The sequence below is a fragment of the Cervus elaphus genome, chromosome 23, assembly GCF_910594005.1.
Source record: "Cervus elaphus chromosome 23, mCerEla1.1, whole genome shotgun sequence".
Lineage (NCBI taxonomy): Eukaryota > Metazoa > Chordata > Mammalia > Artiodactyla > Cervidae > Cervus > Cervus elaphus.
In genome coordinates this window covers 63,561,990-63,582,887 of record NC_057837.1, presented here as the reverse complement: position 1 = coordinate 63,582,887, position 20,898 = coordinate 63,561,990, and the positions used below count along the sequence as shown (strand labels likewise).

The following is a 20,898-nucleotide window of genomic DNA, read 5'->3' as shown; positions in this document are numbered from 1 at the left end:
TGACCTGCATACAGGTTTCTCAAGAGACACGTCAGGTGGTCTGGTATTCCCATCTCTTTCAGAATTTTCCACAGATTAGTGAAGTAGAAAAGTGTAATAATCATTAAAGACCAAAGTTGGTGGTTTCAAGACTAATAAAATTAAGAAATCTCTGGCAAAATTTGTTAAGATAAAAAAAGGTGCAAATTACCAATATTGTGAATGAAAAAGGGCAGAGCACTATAGGCACTAACAAAATACTATGAACAACTTTATGCCAGAAAAGTTGAAAATTTATATGAAATGGACAAATTCTTAGAAAACCACAACTTACTTAAATTGGCAAAGGAAAAAAAAAAAGGAAATCTGAATAGCATTTTCTCTGTGAAAGAAATTGAATCTGTAATTTAAAATCTCTCAAAGAAAACCCAGATTGAGATGGTGAGTTAATTTTTCCAACTGTTTGAAGAGGAAATGACACTAATCACATAGAACATCTCAGAGAACAGAAGGGAAAGCATTTTCCATCTTATTGTATGAGTTCAGTAATCCTGCTCTGTTATAGAGTGTCCCTTGGCTGTTATATAGTATGTCTTAAAACTAAAATTTATCTCATACCTTTATTGTGTAAACAGTTTTTCAACAGGTATTTAACACGTATTATTTGTTGCTCAGTCATGTCCGACTCTGCAACCATGGACTGTAGCCCACCAGGCTCCTCTGTCTTTGGAATTCCTCAGGCAAGAATACTGGAGTGGGTAGCCTTTCCCTTCTCCAGGGGATCTTCCCCACCTAGAGATAGAACTGGGTCTTGTGCATTGCAGGGAGATTCTTTACCATCAGAGCCACTAGGGAAGCCTATTTAAAACATACTAGATTTTGTTTATTCTCTTTAGTCAATTCAGCAGATAGTCAGTTCCAGTGGCACAAGATGATTCAAGTGATACTAAATAATTCTCCCTTATATGTATGTTGGCAAACTAGCGTAGAACATTATTCAAAGAAGAGATTTTTCTTGACAGAATAGCCTCTTTCCTATCCCCTACTCTGGAAACTGGCAATAGTAAGATTTAATTTGTTTGTTTTTCTCCTGCAGACTCCATTAATAATATACCTCTTTCATTTTCTGATTGACTATGCTGAATTGGTATTTATGGTAAGTAACCTTATACATAAAATCAATATGTATGTGTTTTTAAAATCCTTTATCCTCTTGTTTTTAAGAAAAAAAAAGTCTATTTTAGGAGCTCAGAAATTTCTCAGAACATAAAAGCAAAAAGCTATTTTAAATGTGAATTCACAGGACTGTGATAGTATAATGGATGTGTGAGGAGTTGTCTCTGACATCTGCCCATTTCTAATTCATTCTACTTTAAAAATTTCATTTCTGGACTTTGTAGTCTTGAATTTCTAGCTTCAAGATTCTATGATTATCTTTAATTGTGGCGCCAGTGGAGAGGGCATCCTGAATTTTGTAAGCATTCTGCCAAGGGATTCTGTGAAGAGGACATAGGCCAGATGAGACTTTCAGGGCGAGAACCTTAAAATTAAGACAATGGGGCTGTGTTTTGAGTGCAGTGGTTTGAAACACTTGCCTGATCTAGAGTTGAAAATCTGGGTCAAGTAAGAGGTCCACTGAGGTCTTCCTTTATAATTATAATGGCTGTGGCTTATTGAGGACATACTGTGTGCTAAGCACTTGACCTGGGTAGCCCTGCAAAGCAATGGGTGTTATTTTCCTTTTATAGAAAACTGAAATACCTTGCAATTACAGAACAGATATGGGATGCCAAACTGATGTAAGCCTCAGTGGGTCCTAGTCCTCAGAGTTTTCTGGTTCAGATCTCCCTGAAAAGGCTTTATCTTTGTGGTCAAAGTGAAGGTTGACTTTCTTCCTGATTATAAGAATTCAGTACTAGATAGTCTATTGCCGTCCAAAATCTACCGACTCTGGTGGCATTCTATTACTCCTACACTTAGTATGTTCATTTCCTCATTTCTCTTTCTTCTGACAGATCACTGATGCACTCACTGCCATTGCTCTGTATTTTGCAATCCAGGACTTCAATAAAGTTGTGGTGAGTAGTCAGTGGGTGGGACAAAGGTCATGTACTGAAAGATCAACTGCCTTAAAATCCTAAGAAGTGGGAGTAAAGCTTCTGGCTTGTTCAACCATCTCTGGAATGGCCAAACCCAAACCAACAAGATGGCTTTACTAATTACTTACAGAAAGGTCAGCTTAATCTTTGTGGCTTAATATTTACTTACCTATCCAAGTTCAGACTTTCTGGAGCAAATGGAGTTGAATTGCTGTTACATTAATTAAGACCCTTAAAAATCCTCCATTGCTTTCACCAGTTTTTCTTTCTAAAGGGAAATGAATATAGCTTTTAACTCACTGTCTTATGCCTGTCTAAGGTAAAAGTGTATTCTCAATATAGTTTCTGTTACTCTGCAGAGAACAATCTTAATTGGAAAATTTGACATGTATTAAATGCCTGTTAAGAGCCATATGTAATAGCCCAGGGGAATTGTGTATTGGGTTCATTCTCATTTTCCTAGGTTCTGAGAGAGTTAACAGATTAACCATGTGTACTATTCATGTAGTTATTTTAAAAATTGGCTGCAGTCCTCATTGATTGGCTGGGAGCCACTGAGAGGATTTAGACTGTAGTGAGTGAAGGCTGCATCCCATTGGTATTGTCTGTTTATAGTTCATTTTCACTTCTGTTATCAAGCAATAGAATCAGATTTAGCTGTTTGCATTTCTGTGCACTGGTCATCAATAACATAAACTTGTTGAATTCTGGAATTTAAGACCTTAAAGAGATTTTTAAAATATCTAAACTAAAATATCTTAAATATTTTTAAAATATCTAAACTAAAATTTCTTATTTGGAGTCCATTGTCAGGTTTAATGGGTCTACAGACATCCTTGAAATGTGAAAAATTGTGTGTGTGTGTGTGCTATGCCTTTTTTTCCAAGAAGAAAGTCTGTATTTGTTACCAGCGCTCAAGGAGTCCTTGATTTCCCCCCTTAAAGAATTAAGAAATACATTCTAGAAACTAAATATCACTAAGACCAGGGAATATACATCTTAAACTAATGGAACATTTGTGACAATGTGGATGAACCTTGAGGACATTTTGCTAAGTAAAATAAATCAGAGAAACACAAATACTGTGCAATGTCATTTATATGTGGAATCTAAAAAAGTCGAATTCGTAGGATAGAGCATATTGGTGGTTGCCAGCGGCTGGGGATGGGGGAAATGTAGAGATGTTGGTCAAAGGGTACAAATTTCCAGATACAAGATAATTATGTTCCAGAGGTCTACTATGCAGCATAGTAACTTTAGTTAACAATATCGTATTGTTAGTTGAAAGTTGCTAAGAGAATAGACTTTAAATGTACTCTCATTCCCTCCACCCACACACATAATTATGTAAGGTGGTGGATGTGCTAACTAACCTTATTGTAATAATCATTTTGCAATATGTATGTATAGCCTTAAGCTTATACCATCATGTATACCTTAAGTTTATACAATGCTATGTGTCAATTATATTTCAAGAAAGCTGGAAGAGAACAGAAAAAATTTGGGGGCTAATGTAGAGTGCTTTAGGGCTTCCCAGGTGGCTCAGTGGTAAAGAATTCACCTGCCAATGCAGGAGACTCAGGTTCTGTCATTCCCAAAGACTTGGGAAGATCCTTTGGACGAGGAAATAGCAGCCCACTCCGGTATTCTTGCCTGGAAAATTCCATGAACAGAGAAGCCTGGAGGACTATACTCCATGAGGTCTCAAAGAGTCGGACACAACAGCACACACACAGAATGCTTTAACAGGATTCCCTGGAAGGCCAGTGGTGAGATAACTGGGCATGAGATTTCTAAGCAGAGGAATTCAGAGATAAAATAGCAGTAGTTATTTTCTTCTCCCAAGATAGATTGTGTATGTAAACTCAATCTTTGTTCTTTGAAGTTACATGCTAAAATATTTAGGGGTGAAGGGCCATGATATCTATGACTTAATTTAAAATGGTTTTGGAAAAAAATGCATCTGGTGTGTGTTTTTGTCTGTGTGTATAGAGATAAAATGTGGAAGTGTTAACAGTTGGTGGATCTAGATGTTTTATTGAATTGTTCTTTCAACTTTTCTATAGTTTGAAAGCTTTTAGTGTAAAACACTGGAGGAAAAAATAGAAAATAGATCCATGTCTATACTCACCAGTGTGTGTGTGTGTTTGTATGTATATGGGATATATGTGATATCTAAGGGAGGGTTGGTAGCTTTCACCTAAGAACACAATCAACCATATCTGTGTTCTTAGATGAAACAGATGTTCATCTGTGTCCTTTAATAAATCAACCAGTTTCATTAAAATACTGAAATGTGTTTTAATGAAAGCTGATTAAAGATGCTAACATCATATGTATTCCTTTTTTTTTTCCTAATCAATTGTCATATACTCCAATTAAAACAATTTTTAATGGGAGGAGAAGCTTATAGGGAAATAATGAAACTAAATTTCAGTGAGTTTCCTAACAAAGTCAGGCTTTAGTGTCAGTAGGGGCTTCCCAGGTGGCTCAGTGGTAAAGAATCTGCCTGCCATTGTAGTGTCAGTAAAAGAGATACTTTAAATTTAGAGGGCCAATAATTTTAATTCAGTTCTTAGTTATTTCTGACTTTATATGGAAACATATAGATTTTTTTTTCTTTGTGTGATTTAAAGAGGGAGAGAGAAAATTAAATGAGTTATTGTCAATACTGTGGTTTTTAGCACACCAAGACAGAGTGTGCTATCTGGTATCACCAAGACTGATTTAAAAATTTGGAATAGTTTTGTTTCTACATCCTCAGATTTCAGCCTACTAGGACACTAGGTTTCTTGGTCAGAATAAGTCTTCATTTGTAGTGTGTCAAAATTTAACTCATCCTATTGAATAAATGACAGATTTTGATGATACTAACATACTACTGTTGATTCCAAATCTTTCCCACTTTGTCAGAATGGGCCCATATCATATAGTCTGATAGTATTCTAGTCTTGCTGGAATTTGAGACTTTTTATCCCTGGTAATGAAGCTGTAGTAGTAGTAGTGTTAGTCGCTCAGTTGGGTCCAACTCTTTGCCACCCCGTGGACTGTAACCTACCAGGCTCCTCTAGAGTGGTAGCCATTCCCTTCTCCAGGGCCTCTTCCTGACTCTGGGCTCGAACCCAGATCTCCTGCATTGCAGGCAGATTCTTTAATGTCTTAGCCACCGGGGAAGCCCATCTGCACCCAAATGCATCCTGGAAGACTAGGGTGCAGAGAGGGAAGACTGCATCCCCACCCTCATCTCCAGCTTCAGCATGTGGAATATGGGTGCTGATTGATTGTGACCAGTTGGTTCACATGACATTTTACATCTGCCTCGATTGACAAAAACAAAGTTGGTCTAGTCTGTCCTCTGCTGAGATTGTGCTCATTTGGAATTCAGAATTTATGTTAGAAAGCTTCAGGTGGTTTGATAGGGAGTGATAAAAACCTCCATCCTCTGATATGCTTAGATGGTTGTGAATTTGGAGGGTAGGTTCCTGAATTTGAAAGGTGTTGAGGCTAACAGTTGAAAATATAGTGAGGGTGGACAATTCATTCCCTACCCTCCACCCTAGGTTTTGGGGATGCAAAAGTGTGTAGACACAGCTTCAGTGATTAGAAAAATCTCTTTATTTGGAATAAGGGAATTATGTCCTTGAAAAAACCAATTTTCCAAGGGACGAGGAAATGGCTGCATGGAGTAGTGGGTAAAAGGGAAGGAAAACTCCACCCTGAAAAATATTAATTCAGAAAAATATAATTTTTATTTATATAAAAATTCAGAATATTTAATTCTGCTGAAATATATAGAAAAGCTGATTCATGATTACTAAGGTAACACATCCAGGTAATTAATTTTTAGGTCACTTTTAATCTCTCCTGTGATAGCTGTATATCTCATTGTTGTGGCTGTTCAATATATCTAGAAATATATTGATACTTATCTTTGGATTTTAAATTGTACTCCTTAACCCCATTTATTTTTATACTTCTAATATTTTCTTGTGTGTTTAGTTTTCCTCATATTCTTAGCCACTGTTCTGTCTCTAACCGGAATGCATGGGGATGTTTTAAAGGAATTTTGTCTGTGCATCAGGGCTGAGTCAATATTGAGCCTCTGAGGCCAGGCATAATGGCAGCTGTGCTGGTGAGTTTGGGGAGACGAAAAGAGAGCCAGCAGAGTGTCTGGGGACTGGTGACCTGACTACCCTTCTCTAGTGGAGACTCTCCTTGCGTAAAATCTTTCTGTTTTAAAGTATTTTGGAAGGTTGGGGTTACACGGAAGTATTCTTTCCTTTTTGGCACTTGTCACCTTTGCCCAGGGCCTCCACATCCCCGTTTAACTGCCTCCTCTCTTTAACTGTCCTGCTGGCTGGCTTCCAGCCTGGGGAGTGGGCCTGCATTCCCACCTGTCTCTCCGGCTGCTCCTGGGTGAACTCCCTGTTTCCTTTTAATAGTCTGTCTTTGTGGCTCTCTTGCCTTCCAGGTGGCCTTCTTTTTGCAGCTGAACTCCAGAACCCCAGCTAGTGGGGCCTCCGTCCTTCCACCCCTGCTGCAGTTGTCTTCATGAAATGCTTTGTTTGCTGAGCCAGCCCCCTTCTCTGATAAAAGCACTAGTTTATATTTTGCCCTTTTCATTAAATAACCCCATCTGTGAATGGCAGCATAAATCCTACTGATGATAATTCCCACCGCTTAACTTGGACTCCCAGAGATGATCAAAGGGAGGCTTTTGAAGTTTGTTCAGGTTTTTTGATTAAGCCTCAGCTTAAACCTGTGCAGGAAATCTGGGGTTACCTATGTTCCTGTGATGATCCTGAGATTTTCTTTTGAACTGAAAGATGGCTCTTTAAATTTTTTTTTAATTTTTAATTTTTATTTTTTTAATTTTAAAATTTAAATATACAATACATGAAAAAACATGTAAAAAATAGTACGTACTCGGAACCTATTTCAGCTTAAAATGTAAAATGTTTCGCATGTAGTTGACTCTCTGATACTTTCATCGCCTACTTCCCTTCTCACCAGTTACCACTGTTCTGATTTTGGTGTTTATGATTTCCACACATGGCCCTAACTTTTTCTGCATTTGTAAATATCCCTAAATAGTATGTAGTATTATTTTGCATGCTTTTAACTTTATGCAAATAGTGTAATGCAGTATATATTCTGTTGCCATCTGTGTTTTCATCCTTAAATCTTTAATCACACACTACTTTGGCTTCTCTGAATTACTGTTTTATAATAGGCTACAGAATTGATTTTATACTAAGATCCTTAAATCAGCAGAGGTACCTATTTGGGGTTCAAAGGCTTTTTTCTTTTTCTTTTTAATATCTATTTACTTATTTGCCTGCACCAGGTCTTAGTTGCGGCATGTGGGATCTCGTTCCCTGGCCAGGGATTGAACTCAGGCCCTCTGCATTGGGAGCTCAGAACCTTAGCCACTGGACCACCAAGGAAGTCCCTCAGAGGCTTTTTCTATCTGTAGTTTGACCCATGTTTGCTAATAGGGTTACCTAACTTTTTTTCATTCTAGAACACACCCATGAACTTGTTGGGACACACACAAGGGAAGGCGAGAGCTTTCCACCTCCATCTCACTGCCTCTTTACTATCCAGCTGCCCAGCCACACCCAACCCTTCTCTTCATCATGGTCATTTCCCACTTCCTCTGTGGAAGTCAAAAACATCACGGGATTTTGCTGGTGGTCCAGTGGCTAAGACGCTGAGCTCACAATGCAGGGGGTGTGAGTTCAGTCCCTGGTTGGGGAACTAGTTCCCACATACCACAACTAAGAGTTCGCATGCTGCAATGAAAATCAAAGAGCACTAATGCCAGCCCAAAGATAAAAACAACTTCAAATAGGAGAGCACAGAAGAAAACCCAGGACACCATGACATTCGGAGGGGTCATTCCATTTCGCATGAAAATATTTCACTTTGATGAAACTTTGAAATCCTTGGGTGACTAATTATATCTTTTGAAAATGACTAAAAATTGGAGAAGGAAATGGCAACCCACTCCAGTATTCTTGCCTGGAAAAGTCCATGGACAGAGGAGCCTGGCAGGCTGCAGTCCGTGGAATTACATGACTGAGCATGTGTGCAGAAGGGTGGAGGGAGGTGGGTTGGTAGCAATAAAGTGGTAGAACTTAAAAAAAAAAAAAAGAAAAGAAAATGACTAAAAATTGACTTGCCATTCATTCAGTCAGCCATTCAATAGTTATTGTTTGCTCACTGTGCCAGGTATTGGCAAATAAACATGGTCCCTGCCTTCATGGAACTTACAGTCACTGAAGGAGAAAGATGTTAGTCAGTCACATAAATAAATAAAGTTCTAACCGTAAACACTGTTAAGAGATTTTTACAGTTAGGGCGGTGGAGAGTGTGCCTTCCTGAGGAAGTGATGATTTAACTGGGAGCTCAAAGACTGTGTGGGAGTTAACTGGGAAAAGAGAAGAGGTCGTTCCAGGCTAAATACAGAGGCCTGGGAACAGGAGAAGGGTGGCGTGTTCATGGTGCTTGAACCCAGAAAGTGAGAGGTGTGGGGAGTGGGTGTGAGCTGAGCCTGGAGAAGTAGGGCCAGGCCAGGCAAGCCACGTGGGCCATGGAAGGACTTTTGTCTTCAATCTAAAATCAGTGGGAAGTTACTACTTGTTTCATGTTTTGTCCTTTTTTTTTTTTCAGTTTAAAAAACAGAAACTCCTTCTAGAACTAGACCAGTATGCCCCCGATGTGGCTGAACTCATCCGAACCCCTATGGAAATGCGTTACATCCCTCTGAAAGTGGCCATGTTGTAAGTATCCTCTGACCAAACAAGGGCTCAGTGCCAGCAAATGCAAGGAAAATCTGATGAGACTTTCTCATGTTGTTTGTTGTATTTTTGGAGATTTGGAGTCTTAGTCATCAAGTGTTTGCTATAGTTCTGTTGCACAGCTGGGGTTCTGGCCAGGAAAAGAGACAGAGCCATTCTGTCTCTGTTGGGACAAAGCCTCACACAGGCACACGCACAATCAACCCTTCACAGATGCTTTTTCACTCGATGCTGATCTGGGTTCCAGCCTCCATGTAACCAGTATTTCTAAAAACAATAATAACAAAAATTTTTTCAGTTGTAATATATGGATTGGACAAAATTCTTGTCTTCATGCAGCTGTTATTCCAAGCAACTCCTATGTCTCATGTAGAATTTACTCCCCCATTTGTAGTTCAGAAAACTGAACTGAAGTGCCAAACAGACCCATCCCAGCTGGCTAACGAGCATGGAAGAGTAGAGCTTACTGAACTGAGGTTCTATGAAAGAATTCTCTAGTGGTACCAGTGCTGCCTGTAACTTTTAATTCTTTCAGGTTATTCCTGTTTATGTTGCTGAGATAGCAAATGGGAATAATCATTCAGTCAACTGATAGTAAATGTTAATAATGTACTTGTTCCTAAGGATACACAGTAAACAAGGCAGACCAGTTTCCTCATGGAAAGACATGACCTTAGAATGTCAGATTTAGAAGGGGTCTTATGAGGACAGTTTATTCAGCCCTCTGCCTTGTGAGTGACTCTCCTATTCAGTATTCCAGATAGGTGGCTGTGTAGCTGCTTCTTGAGCATCACCTGTTGTTTAGAAATGGCATTTTCCCCCCTCCCACCAAGCACATTTGAGGTATCAGTTCATATCTATGTATTTCAGAAATACTGGTGGGAACTACCTAATAGAAACGGAGGTTTGGCAGCATTATGAATGCCTTATGGACTCAGGGGGTGGTTTTGTAATAGTAGCAGTCATTTCTTTAAAGGTTGTGTAACAAGTCTATCTATAATTGCTAGAAAAAAATTAACAATTTCTGGGCTGTTGGCTTTAGAACTGATAATCTTACAGCTCTGAGAGGTATTGGATTTAAGGTCTTTATTTGTGAATAATAATTATAATCTCTTCCTGAGACACTGGCATGTTTCTTCTATCTGATAATCAGAATTATGTAACTGTTCTCCCTTTTCACTGTGTCTGCCAGGAAACTCCTCAGAGCCAGATTTAAAGCTGATTATTACAATGCTGTAGAAGACCTATTTGTTCTTCTTTCCCTGATCTTGGCGTTTTCCTTTTATTTATGTTTTCCCTGGTCTTAATTCTTTATTTTTATTTTAATTTTGCTCTCACTTTTTATCATCTGTTCTCATTTGAGCTACTTCAGATCTTTTGTGGAAACAGGATAAACATAAACAAAAATACAGTTATGTCTGTTAAGATTTCCCTGTTCATTGTTACAAATTCATTTTTTTCAGTTCATTACTTCCCACCTCAGGAAAAGACTGTTTCAGATTAGTTCCTTGCCAGTGGAAGTTCAAGCTGTCCTGTGAAGTTCAGTGGCCACTGGCTTGTGTGCGACTCTCCTATTCTCCTATTGTTGAATTCAGCGGACAGTTATTTGTCCTTGGGGTCTGGCTTGGTGAATGTAGCTTGACTGCCAAGAGGACTAAACTTAAGCCACTCTCACCTCTTGAATGGGGGTAACCTGTATTACAGTTTAGGAACCTGATTGAGGAAAAAATAGTTTTCCTGTTTTTCAGAGATAACTGTAGCCATTCCTAAAATATATGGCTCTGTGGGAATTAGTAGAATTTTTATAATTTTTGAAGCCTGAAGTAATAGAAAATGTAGGCTTTAGAGCCGGAAAGATCTGATTTTGAATATATTTGTTAGCTTGTAAAACCTTAAGCTTGTTACTTAACTACTGAGTTTTGGTTTTCTCATCTGCAAAATGGGAATAATGTTATTGCTGTTTTCTAGAATCTCTGTGATGATGAAATATGATGGTTTTCCCATATAACATAGCAAAGAATAAGCAGTAAATGTTCAGTGCCTTTTATTCACTGGCCGCAACCCCACTCCATCCTCTTTTACTTAGGAGAACTCATTTCTAAGATGTTGCCTTCCCTTGAGTGTGCTTTTAGTAAACCTCAAGAACTTTCTGTCTGTGGTGGCCAGGACTCCCTTGTCCTTTGACCAGAATTACTAATGTCAGATATGTGTGTTTTTCTCCAGCTATCTTTTAAATCCCTACACGATCTTGTCTTGTGTTGCCAAGTCTACCTGCGCCATCAACAACACCCTCATTGCTTTCTTCATTTTGGCCACAATGAAAGGTAAGGCCCCAAAGGAAAGAACAAACCTCAGTTCCTGATTTGTGCAGGGTTTTTTGTAACACTTATGCTGTGGATTAAAAGCAAAAAACAGCATTCAAAAAGATTTTTTAAAACTACACAAGTAGTATAATATTATTATAGAAATTTCAGATAAGCCAAGAGGAAAAATTAAAACATCCTGGTTCTACCACTCAGAGAGTCACTGTTAGCATAGTTTGAACAAAAACAAAAAAATTCTAGAAGGCTTACAATGAGAACAGCGGCACTGTGCATCCTTCTTCCTACCCCTAGTTCAAGGTCTTTGAAGGAGCTAATTTTTTTTTTTGCTAGTATCTATTTCCATGTTTGTAAATAAGACCTAGTGTTGCTGTTTGATGAATTATGAATTTTAGACATTATCTGTTGTTGAGTCTCATTATGGGAGATAACAATTTAGCTCTTTGATACCTGTTCTTTTATGGTGCTCCCTACAGTGGAAAAGTGGAATCTTAACCACTGGACTGCCAGGGAAGTCCCTCATAGCTTTGATTAAATCAGTAGTTAGTACCTGTATTTTATGACAGTATAGGTGTTATTCACTACTGGGAAAAGTAGTAACTATGGTTATTTTTTCTGTCTTGTACAACCTTTTTATTTTTTTTTAATTGTGGAGTTTTTGCCTGTTTTTGTTGTGCTTAATCCTTTTGTACGAATCACTGTTTTTTCCCCCAGTTGCTCTGCTAGATCTTTCAAGTGCCTAATAATACAGACATGCCTCAGAGATATTGTGGGTTTGGTTCCAGATCACAGCAATAAAGCAAATATTGCAATCAAGTGAGTCAGGAATTTTTTGGTTTCCTAGTACCTATAAAAGTTATGTCTACATTATACCATATTCTGTTAAGTATGCAATAGCATTATATCTAAAACAATGTACATAGCTTAATTTAAACATAGTTTATTGATTAAAAAAAAAATTAGCCCCACACAAGAGAATCAGCTTGTCCTTTGAAGCCAGGCATTGACTTCTCATCTCTAGCTGTGAAGTCTAGATGGCATCTTCTTCTGAAAGAAGACTGCTTCCTCTACATTGAGAATCTATTGTTTGTGGGGTTTTTTTAATTGTTTTTATTTATTTAGTTAGTTGTAGTATGCAGGGTCATCCATCTTCGTTGCAGCGTGTGAACTCTTCAATTGTGGCGTGTGAGGTCTTTTTTTTTTTTTTTATATGGTTAAAAGTTTATTTCTTTAGTCACTGAATTTTCCAGCTACAGTTGGTTTTCATTTGTCAACACGTGTTGATGTTGACAATAAATGTGACAATATAGACTGCTCCATTCAGATAATAGAACATTAGTGACGACCTACCAAAAGCTTCACACAGTGGTACATTATCTGCCAGACTGTTAAATTACTGTTGCTCTCAATAAGCTCACATCCAGAAAGAACACTACAATATAGATGCTCATTAAAAATGTGTTGAATAATTGCTCCTGTGTATGCTTGCATGAGTGAGAAAAATCAACAAAATATGTTACAGGTCACAGGAATACTATGTTTTGAGGATGAATGACTTTTTACTGAAAAATGCTTTTAATTTATATTTAATTTAAATACATTTAATTTTTATAAAGCAAGTACCTGTGACTCAATGTCTATATGTATTTTTTTTTTTAAATTTTTTATTAGTTGGAGGCTAATTACTTCACAACATTTCAGTGGGTTTTGTCATACATTGATATGAATCAGCCATAGATTTACACGTATTCCCCATCCCGATCCCCCCTCCCACCTCTCTCTCCACCCGATTCCTCTGGGTCTTCCCAGTGCACCAGGCCCAAGCACTTGTCTCATGCATCCCACCTGGGCTGGTGATCTGTTTCACCATAGATAGTATACATGCTGTTCTTTTGAAATTTCCCACCCTCACATTCTCCCACATAGTTCAATAGTCTGTTCTGTATTTCTGTGTCTCTTTTTCTGTTTTGCATATAGGGTTATCGTTACCATCTTTCTAAATTCCATATATATGCGTTAGTATGCTGTAATGTTCTTTATCTTTCTGGCTTACTTCACTCTGTATAAGGGGCTCCAGTTTCATCCATCTCATTAGGACTGGTTCAAATGAATTCTTTTTAACGGCTGAGTAATATTCCATGGTGTATATGTACCACAGCTTCCTTATCCATTCATCTGCTGATGGGCATCTAGGTTGCTTCCATGTCCTGGCTATTATAAACAGTGCTGCAATGAACATTGGGGTGCACGTGTCTCTTTCAGATCTGGTTTCCTCAGTGTGTATGCCCAGAAGTGGTATTGCTGGGTCATATGGCAGTTCTATTTCCAGTTTTTTAAGAAATCTCCACACTGTTTTCCATAGCGGCTGTACTAGTTTGCATTCCCACCAACAGTGTAAGAGGGTTCCCTTTTCTCCACACCCTCTCCAGCATTTATTGCTTGTAGACTTTTGGATAGCAGCCATCCTGACTGGCGTGTAATGGTACCTCATTGTGGTTTTGATTTGCATTTCTCTAATAATGAGTGATGTTGAGCATCTTTTCATGTGTTTGTTAGCCATCTGTATGTCTTCTTTGGAGAAATGTCTGTTTAGTTCTTTGGCCCATTTTTTGATTGGGTCATTTATTTTTCTGGAATTGAGCTTCAGGAGTTGCTTGTATATTTTTGAGATTAATCCTTTGTCTGTTTCTTCATTTGCTATTATTTTCTCCCAATCTGAGGGCTGTCTTTTCACCTTACTTATAGTTTCCTTTGTTGTGCAAAAGCTTTTAAGTTTAATTAGGTCCCATTTGTTTAGTTTTGCTTTTATTTCCAATATTCTGGGAGGTGGGTCATAGAGGATCCTGCTGTGATTCATGTCGGAGAGTGTTTTGCCTATGTTCTCCTCTAGGAGTTTTATAGTTTCTGGTCTTACATTTAGATCTTTAATCCATTTTGAGTTTATTTTTGTGTATGGTGTTAGAAAGTGTTCTAGTTTCATTCTTTTACAAGTGGTTGACCAGTTTTCCCAGCACCACTTGTTAAAGAGGTTGTCTTTTTTCCATTGTATGTCCTTGCCTCCTTTGTCAAAGATAAGGTGTCCATAGGTTCGTGGATTTATCTCTGGGCTTTCTATTCTGTTCCATTGATCTATATTTCTGTCTTTGTGCCAGTACCATACTGTCTTGATGACTGTGGCTTTGTAGTATAGTCTGAAGTCAGGCAGGTTGATTCCTCCAGTTCCATTCTTCTTTCTCAGGATTACTTTGGCTATTCGAGGTTTTTTGTATTTCCATACAAATTGTGAAATTATTTGTTCTAGTTCTGTGAAAAATACCATTGGTAGCTTGATAGGGATTGCATTGAATCTATAGATTGCTTTGGGTAGAATAGCCATTTTGACAATATTGATTCTTCCAATCCATGAACACGGTATGTTTCTCCATCTGTTTGTGTCCTCTTTGATTTCTTTCATCAGTGTTTTATAGTTTTCTATGTATAGGTCTTTTGTTTCTTTAGGTAGATATACTCCTAAGTATTTTATTCTTTTTGTTGCAATGGTGAATGGTATTGTTTCCTTAATTTCTCATTCTGTTTTTTCATTGTTAGTATATAGGAATGCAAGGGATTTCTGTGTGTTAATTTTATATCCTGCAACTTTACTATATTCATTGATTAGCTCTAGTAATTTTCTGGTAGAGTCTTTAGGGTTTTCTATGTAGAGGATCATGTCATCTGCAAACAGTGAGAGTTTCACTTCTTCTTTTCCTATCTGGATTCCTTTTACTTCTTTTTCTGCTCTGATTGCTGTGGCCAAAACTTCCAACACTATGTTGAATAGTAGTGGTGAGAGTGGGCACCCTTGTCTTGTTCCTGATTTCAGGGGAAATGCTTTCAATTTTTCACCATTGAGGGTGATGCTTGCTGTGGGTTTGTCATATATAGCTTTTATTATGTTGAGGTATGTTCCTTCTATTCCTGCTTTTTGGAGAGTTTTAATCATAAATGAGTGTTGAATTTTGTCAAAGGCTTTCTCTGCATCTATTGAGATAATCATATGGTTTTTATCTTTCAATTTGTTAATGTGGTGTATTACATTGATTGATTTGCGGATATTAAAGAATCCTTGCATTCCTGGGATAAAGCCCACTTGGTCGTGGTGTATGATTTTTTTAATATGTTGTTGGATTCTGTTTGCTAGAATTTTGTTAAGGATTTTTGCATCTATGTTCATCAGTGATATTGGTCTGTAGTTTTCTTTTTTTGTGGCATCTTTGTCTGGTTTTGGAATAAGGGTGATGGTGGCCTCATAGAATGAGTTTGGAAGCTTACCTTCATCTGCAATTTTCTGGAAGAGTTTGAGTAAGATAGGTGTTAGCTCTTCTCTAAATTTTTGGTAGAATTCAGCTGTGAAGCCATCTGGTCCTGGGCTTTTGTTTGCTGGAAGATTTTTGATTACAGTTTCGATTTCCTTGCTTGTGATGGGTCTGTTAAGATCTTCTATTTCTTCCTGGTTCAGTTTTGGAAGGTTATACTTTTCTAAGAATTTGTCCATTTCATCCAAGTTGTCCATTTTATTGGCATAGAGCTGCTGGTAGTAGTCTCTTATGATCCTTTGGATTTCAGTGTTGTCTGTTGTGATCTCTCCATTTTCATTTCTAATTTTGTTAATTTGGTTCTTCTCTCTTTGCTTCTTAATGAGTCTTGCTAATGGTTTGTCAATTTTGTTTATTTTTTCAAAAAACCAGCTTTTAGCTTTGTTGATTTTTGCTATGGTCTCTTTAGTTTCTTTTGCATTTATTTCTGCCCTAATTTTTAGGATTTCTTTCCTTCTGCTAACCCTGGGGTTCTTCATTTCTTCCTTCTCTAATTGCTTTAGGTGTAGAGTTAGGTTATTTATTTGGTTTTTTTCTTGTTTCTTGATATAAGCCTGTAATGCTATGAACTTTCCCGTAAGCACTGCTTTTACAGTGTCCCATAGGTTTTGGGTTGTTGTGTTTTCATTTTCATTCATTTCTATACATATTTTGATTTCTTTTTTGATTTCTTCTATGATTTGTTGGTTATTCAGAAGCGTGTTATTTAGCCTCCATATGTTTGAATTTTTAACAATTTTTTTCCTGTAATTGAGATCTAATCTTACTGCACTGTGGTCAGAAAAGATGACTGGAATGATTTCAATTTTTTTGAATTTTCCAAGACCAGATTTATGGCCCAGGATGTGATCTATTCTGGAGAAGGTTCTGTGTGCACTTGAGAAAAAGGTGAAGTTGATTGTTTTGGGGTGAAATGTCCTATAGATATCAATTAGGTCTAGCTGGTCCATTGTGTCATTTAAGGTTTGTGTTTCCTTGTTAATTTTCTGTTTAGTTGATCTATCCATAGTTGTGAGTGGGGTATTAAAGTCTCCCACTATTATTGTGTTACTATTAATTTCCTCTTTCATACTCGTTAGTGTTTGCCGTACATATTGCGGTGCTCCTATGTTGGGTGCATATATATTTATAATTGTTATATCTTCTTCTTGGATTGATCCTTTGATCATTATGTAGTGTCCTTCTTTGTCTCTTTTCACATCCTTTGCGTGTGAGGTCTTAACAGCATGTGGGATCTTAGTTCCTGACCAGGGATCAAACCCAGGCCCCCTGCTTTGATCTAATTTGCATGTTTTATTTTCTGTTGATTTTTCCTATCATTTTTACTTCCTCTTTTTCTGGAATACTTCCTTGTTTTTATCTTTTGACTCTTATATGGAATTTTTAATTTTTATTTTATACTTTTAAGTTCTTTGTTGGTCTCCAGTTGTTTCTCTGAGGCATCATTCTTATTTTGTCACACAGTGTTCTCTCTAAGCTGAGTTTTCTTGGTTTTGTTTTTGTTTTTAGTTTCCGTTTGTTCTAAGCATGATCCCTTTGTCTTCCTGGACTCCCCCTTTCCCCCCACCCATGGCTGCCTATTTTTTTTTCTGTTTATCTTGAGCTCTATCTTTCATGTGGAGAGATTTTCTCTTATTTATAGTTATCCTTAGCTGTCTGCTTATTATTTAAGAATATTATACTAACTTGTTGATTTGAGACTGTGTACATGGACAAGATTTGTTGATGGATCATTCTCATTGTAGCAAGGTCAGACAGCTGGCTGACTTTTTTGTTGGAGGGATCCCTAAATGTCATCATTTATAGGTTTTCTTTTCCTCTGAATGTATTTAGTTTTTCCACAGAGGAATCTTCCAGTTCCCTGCATAAGGGTAACAGGGTTGGAGTTGCAGTGGGGTAGGGGGTTCATGTGATCAACTGCAAGAGCAGTTGCAGAGGAGTTGGCTGGTTGGAATGCATGGATTTTTTTTTTTAATTGAAGGATAATTGCTTTACAGTGTTGTTTCTACTGTACAATAACATGTATCAGCTGTGTGTGTGCTCAGTCACTCAGTCATGTCCAACTCTTTGCAGCCCCATGGACTGTAGCCAGCCAGGCTCCTCTGTCCTTGGGATACGCCAGCAAGAATACTAGAGTGGGTTGCCGTTTCCTACTCGAGGGATGATTCAGCTATAAGTATGCATATATCCCCTACCTCTTGAGCCTCCTACCCCCCCCTCGAGGTCATCACAGAGCACGAAGCTGAGCTCCCTGTGTCATAGAGAAGCTTCCCACTAGCTCTGTTTTATACGTGGTATTGCATATATGTCAGTGCTTCTCTCTCAGTTTGTCCCACCCTCTCCTTCCCCTCTGTGTGCATAAGTCTATTCTCCGTGTTATTCCTGCCTTGTGAAATAGGTTCATCAGTACCAGTTTTCTCAATTCCATATGTATGTGTTAATAGACAGTATTTGGTTTTCTCTTTCTGACTTATATTTTTATGTAATCTCATTACTACTCTTCAGTCCACACTTCTCTTTAGCCTTTTACTGTGTTTAATATCCCTCGGCCTGTGCCTCTTTAGTTAATTTTCTCCAGAACTATAATCTCTGGGGGTGGAGTAAAATGAAAGATGAGGGTGTGTAGAGGTAGTCAACTGACTGACTGCACATAGTTGAGATGAGACCTGGGGTTCTGGCTGGTCTGTACAAAACCTTTCAGTTTGATTTTCATCTCTGTAACTTACCCCACCTTCCATAGTATCTGATACCTTCAAGGTGCTGGATTTCTCAGAAGTGGTATGGGGTGAGTTGGCCTGATTTTTATTGTTATTTCTCTCTGCAGGCCATTAAGTTGTAATCTCTTTCATATTGCTCATTTATCCCTCTTCCTCCTCCTTTAAAAAAAATAGTTTTTGTTAATGCATCTTAATATTGTTTTATTTATTTTTTAAAATATTTGTTTGACTGCATCAGGTTTTAGTTGCGGCATGTGGGATATTTTTTGCTTCATGTGGGCTCTTTTGTTGCCGCACCCAGGTTCTCTAGTTGTGGTGCGAGGGCTCAGGAGCATGCAGGCTCAGTAGTTGTGGCCCACAGGCTTAATTGCTCTGCCACATGTGGGATCTTAGTTCCCTGACCAGGATGGAACCCAAATCTCCTGCATTGCAAGGCAGATTCCTAACTACTGGACTACCAGGGAAGTCCCCTCTTCTTCCTGCTTTTAATGTTTCCACTATTGTATTAAAATTTATTTTACTATAACCTCTTCTCCTATTTTTTCTGATTTAAGACAATTTTTAGTGCTTTATTGTCATTTCAATGAGGTTTTTGGAGGGAAAAATGATAGACATGTGATTTGTTGTTGTTGGGCAGTCCCTAAGTCTTGTCCGACTCTTTGTGACCTCATAGACTGCAGCTCGCCAGGCTTCCCTGTCCTTCACTGTCTCGCAGAGTTTACTCAAACTCATGTCCATTGAGTCGGTGATGCCATCCAGCCATCTCATCCTCTGTTGATTAGCATTAGAGATATATATTTCCAGATTTTCGCCCCATTTTCCTTTTAGACTTTTAAATATATCAATTAACTGTTGCCTCAAAAATGTTATTTGACAAAGCACTCCAAAACTCAGCGGCTTAAAAAAACAAAACAAAACAAAACTCAGCGACTTAAAACAACAGTACACATTTACTTCACTCGTACGTCTGTAAGTCAGCTAGGTGTCAGCTGATCTAGGTTGGATGTGGCTAGACAGTCTGTTGCTTTCATCGGGGCTCATTCATGCATCAACAGCTGGCTGTAGTCGGCTAATCTAGGCTGGGCTCTTCTCCGCATGTCTGTCATCCTCATGGACCAGGGGACTAATTTAAGCATATTCTTCTCATGCTGATGGCAGAGACACAACTGTGAGGCTTGAGCTTTTGAAGTTTCTGGTTGTATTACATGATGCAAACGTAACACATGTCTGAGGTCAGGGGAGATAGTTCTGCATCCTCAGTGGGAGCACACTGCAAAGTTATATGGCAAAGAGCCTGCACATAGGGAGGGGTAAAGAATTGGCACCAAAAATACAGCCTGCTGCAAATGTCGATAAACATTTAGTCTGTCATTTTTCATGGCTACTTACTGTTCCATTATATTGACCAATAAATAGAAATTCTTTAACCAACTTCTACTATTAAAGATTTAGTTAATAGTTTTCAGTTTTCAGCTGTTTAAATAATGTTACAGTTAATTTTCCTTCTTTTTTTTATTTTTAAATTTTTTTTGGCTTCATCACCAGGCATAGTTCCCCAACCAGGGATCAAACCCTGCCCCCAGCAGTGAAAGTGCTGAGTCTTAACCACTGGACCACCAGGGAATTGCCATACAGTTAATTCTGTAATGTAATTTCTAGCAGTAATTTTCACACCCATGTTCAATTATTTTCTTACACAGAAGTAGAGTCCTAGAAATAGAACTGTTGTGTCACAGGCTATATGCCTTCTTTAGGATTTCTGAAATTTATCACTAAATTGCCTTCAAGAGTTTTACCAACTTATACTGCTATAAGAAGTGTCTGAGAGCCCTTGTTTCCCTACATTATTACTGAATAGTTTACACACTTAGGGAACAAAGACTCACAAGTTACACATAGAGCCTTTTACTTAGAGTTTACTTACCTTGTCTAGGGTAGCAGATAGAGAGGACTTGGGTCTTTTTAAGACATTGCTTCTCTTGGAGTGGTTGTGGTGGTCTATCTGTAGGTCGTTTAGTTTAACTTACTGTCAGATTACTTGAAATGACTCTTTGCTGTCTGTGAATACCTCCTACCTTAGTTCCTGTTTCCAGAGTGTCTATCTCAGGTAGATTCATTTATCAAGGTGCCTGGTGTCCATTAAAGTAAGAACTGTTTGCTGCCACCTGGCAGAAGGGATTGAACTGGCCTTTGGAAATGTCACCTTTAAAATAGCTGAAGAATTTCCCTGGCAGTCCATTGCTTAAGACTTCTCACTTCTAATGCAGGGGGTAAAAGTTCTACACCTGGTCAGGGAAATAAGATTTCACATGCCACACAGTATGCCCAAAACATTTAAAAAATAATAATAAAATAGTCAAGCACAAAGCTAGAAAGACTGAAGACATGCCCTCTGAGGTGTGTACAATAGGAGTCTCACACAAAAATGTAAAGTATATAATTTGAAGAACATCTTTCATAAGACTTCATAGGTCAATGAAAAGATTTTGTTTGAGGGGGAAAAATCATATTAAAAAGTTATATATAACTCTTTGACAGCCACACTGTTTTTGATTACACAGAAAAAAATTTTTATTATGTCACTTCAGATTTCTGTCAAGTGAATTTTATAAACTTTTTTGTGA

General features: G+C 38.0%; 1 protein-coding gene across 1 annotated transcript in view; it reads left to right on the top strand.

The window, feature by feature from the left end:
• PIGU (phosphatidylinositol glycan anchor biosynthesis class U) overlaps window positions 1-20,898 on the top strand; it is a 96,931-nt gene that overhangs the window by 11,929 nt on the left and 64,104 nt on the right. Inside the window, exons 3-6 of the mRNA XM_043883600.1 lie at window positions 1,076-1,135; window positions 1,995-2,057; window positions 8,754-8,863; window positions 11,105-11,205. Coding sequence (XP_043739535.1) covers window positions 1,076-1,135; window positions 1,995-2,057; window positions 8,754-8,863; window positions 11,105-11,205 — 334 coding nt within the window. The remainder of the gene's footprint in view (window positions 1-1,075; window positions 1,136-1,994; window positions 2,058-8,753; window positions 8,864-11,104; window positions 11,206-20,898) is intronic.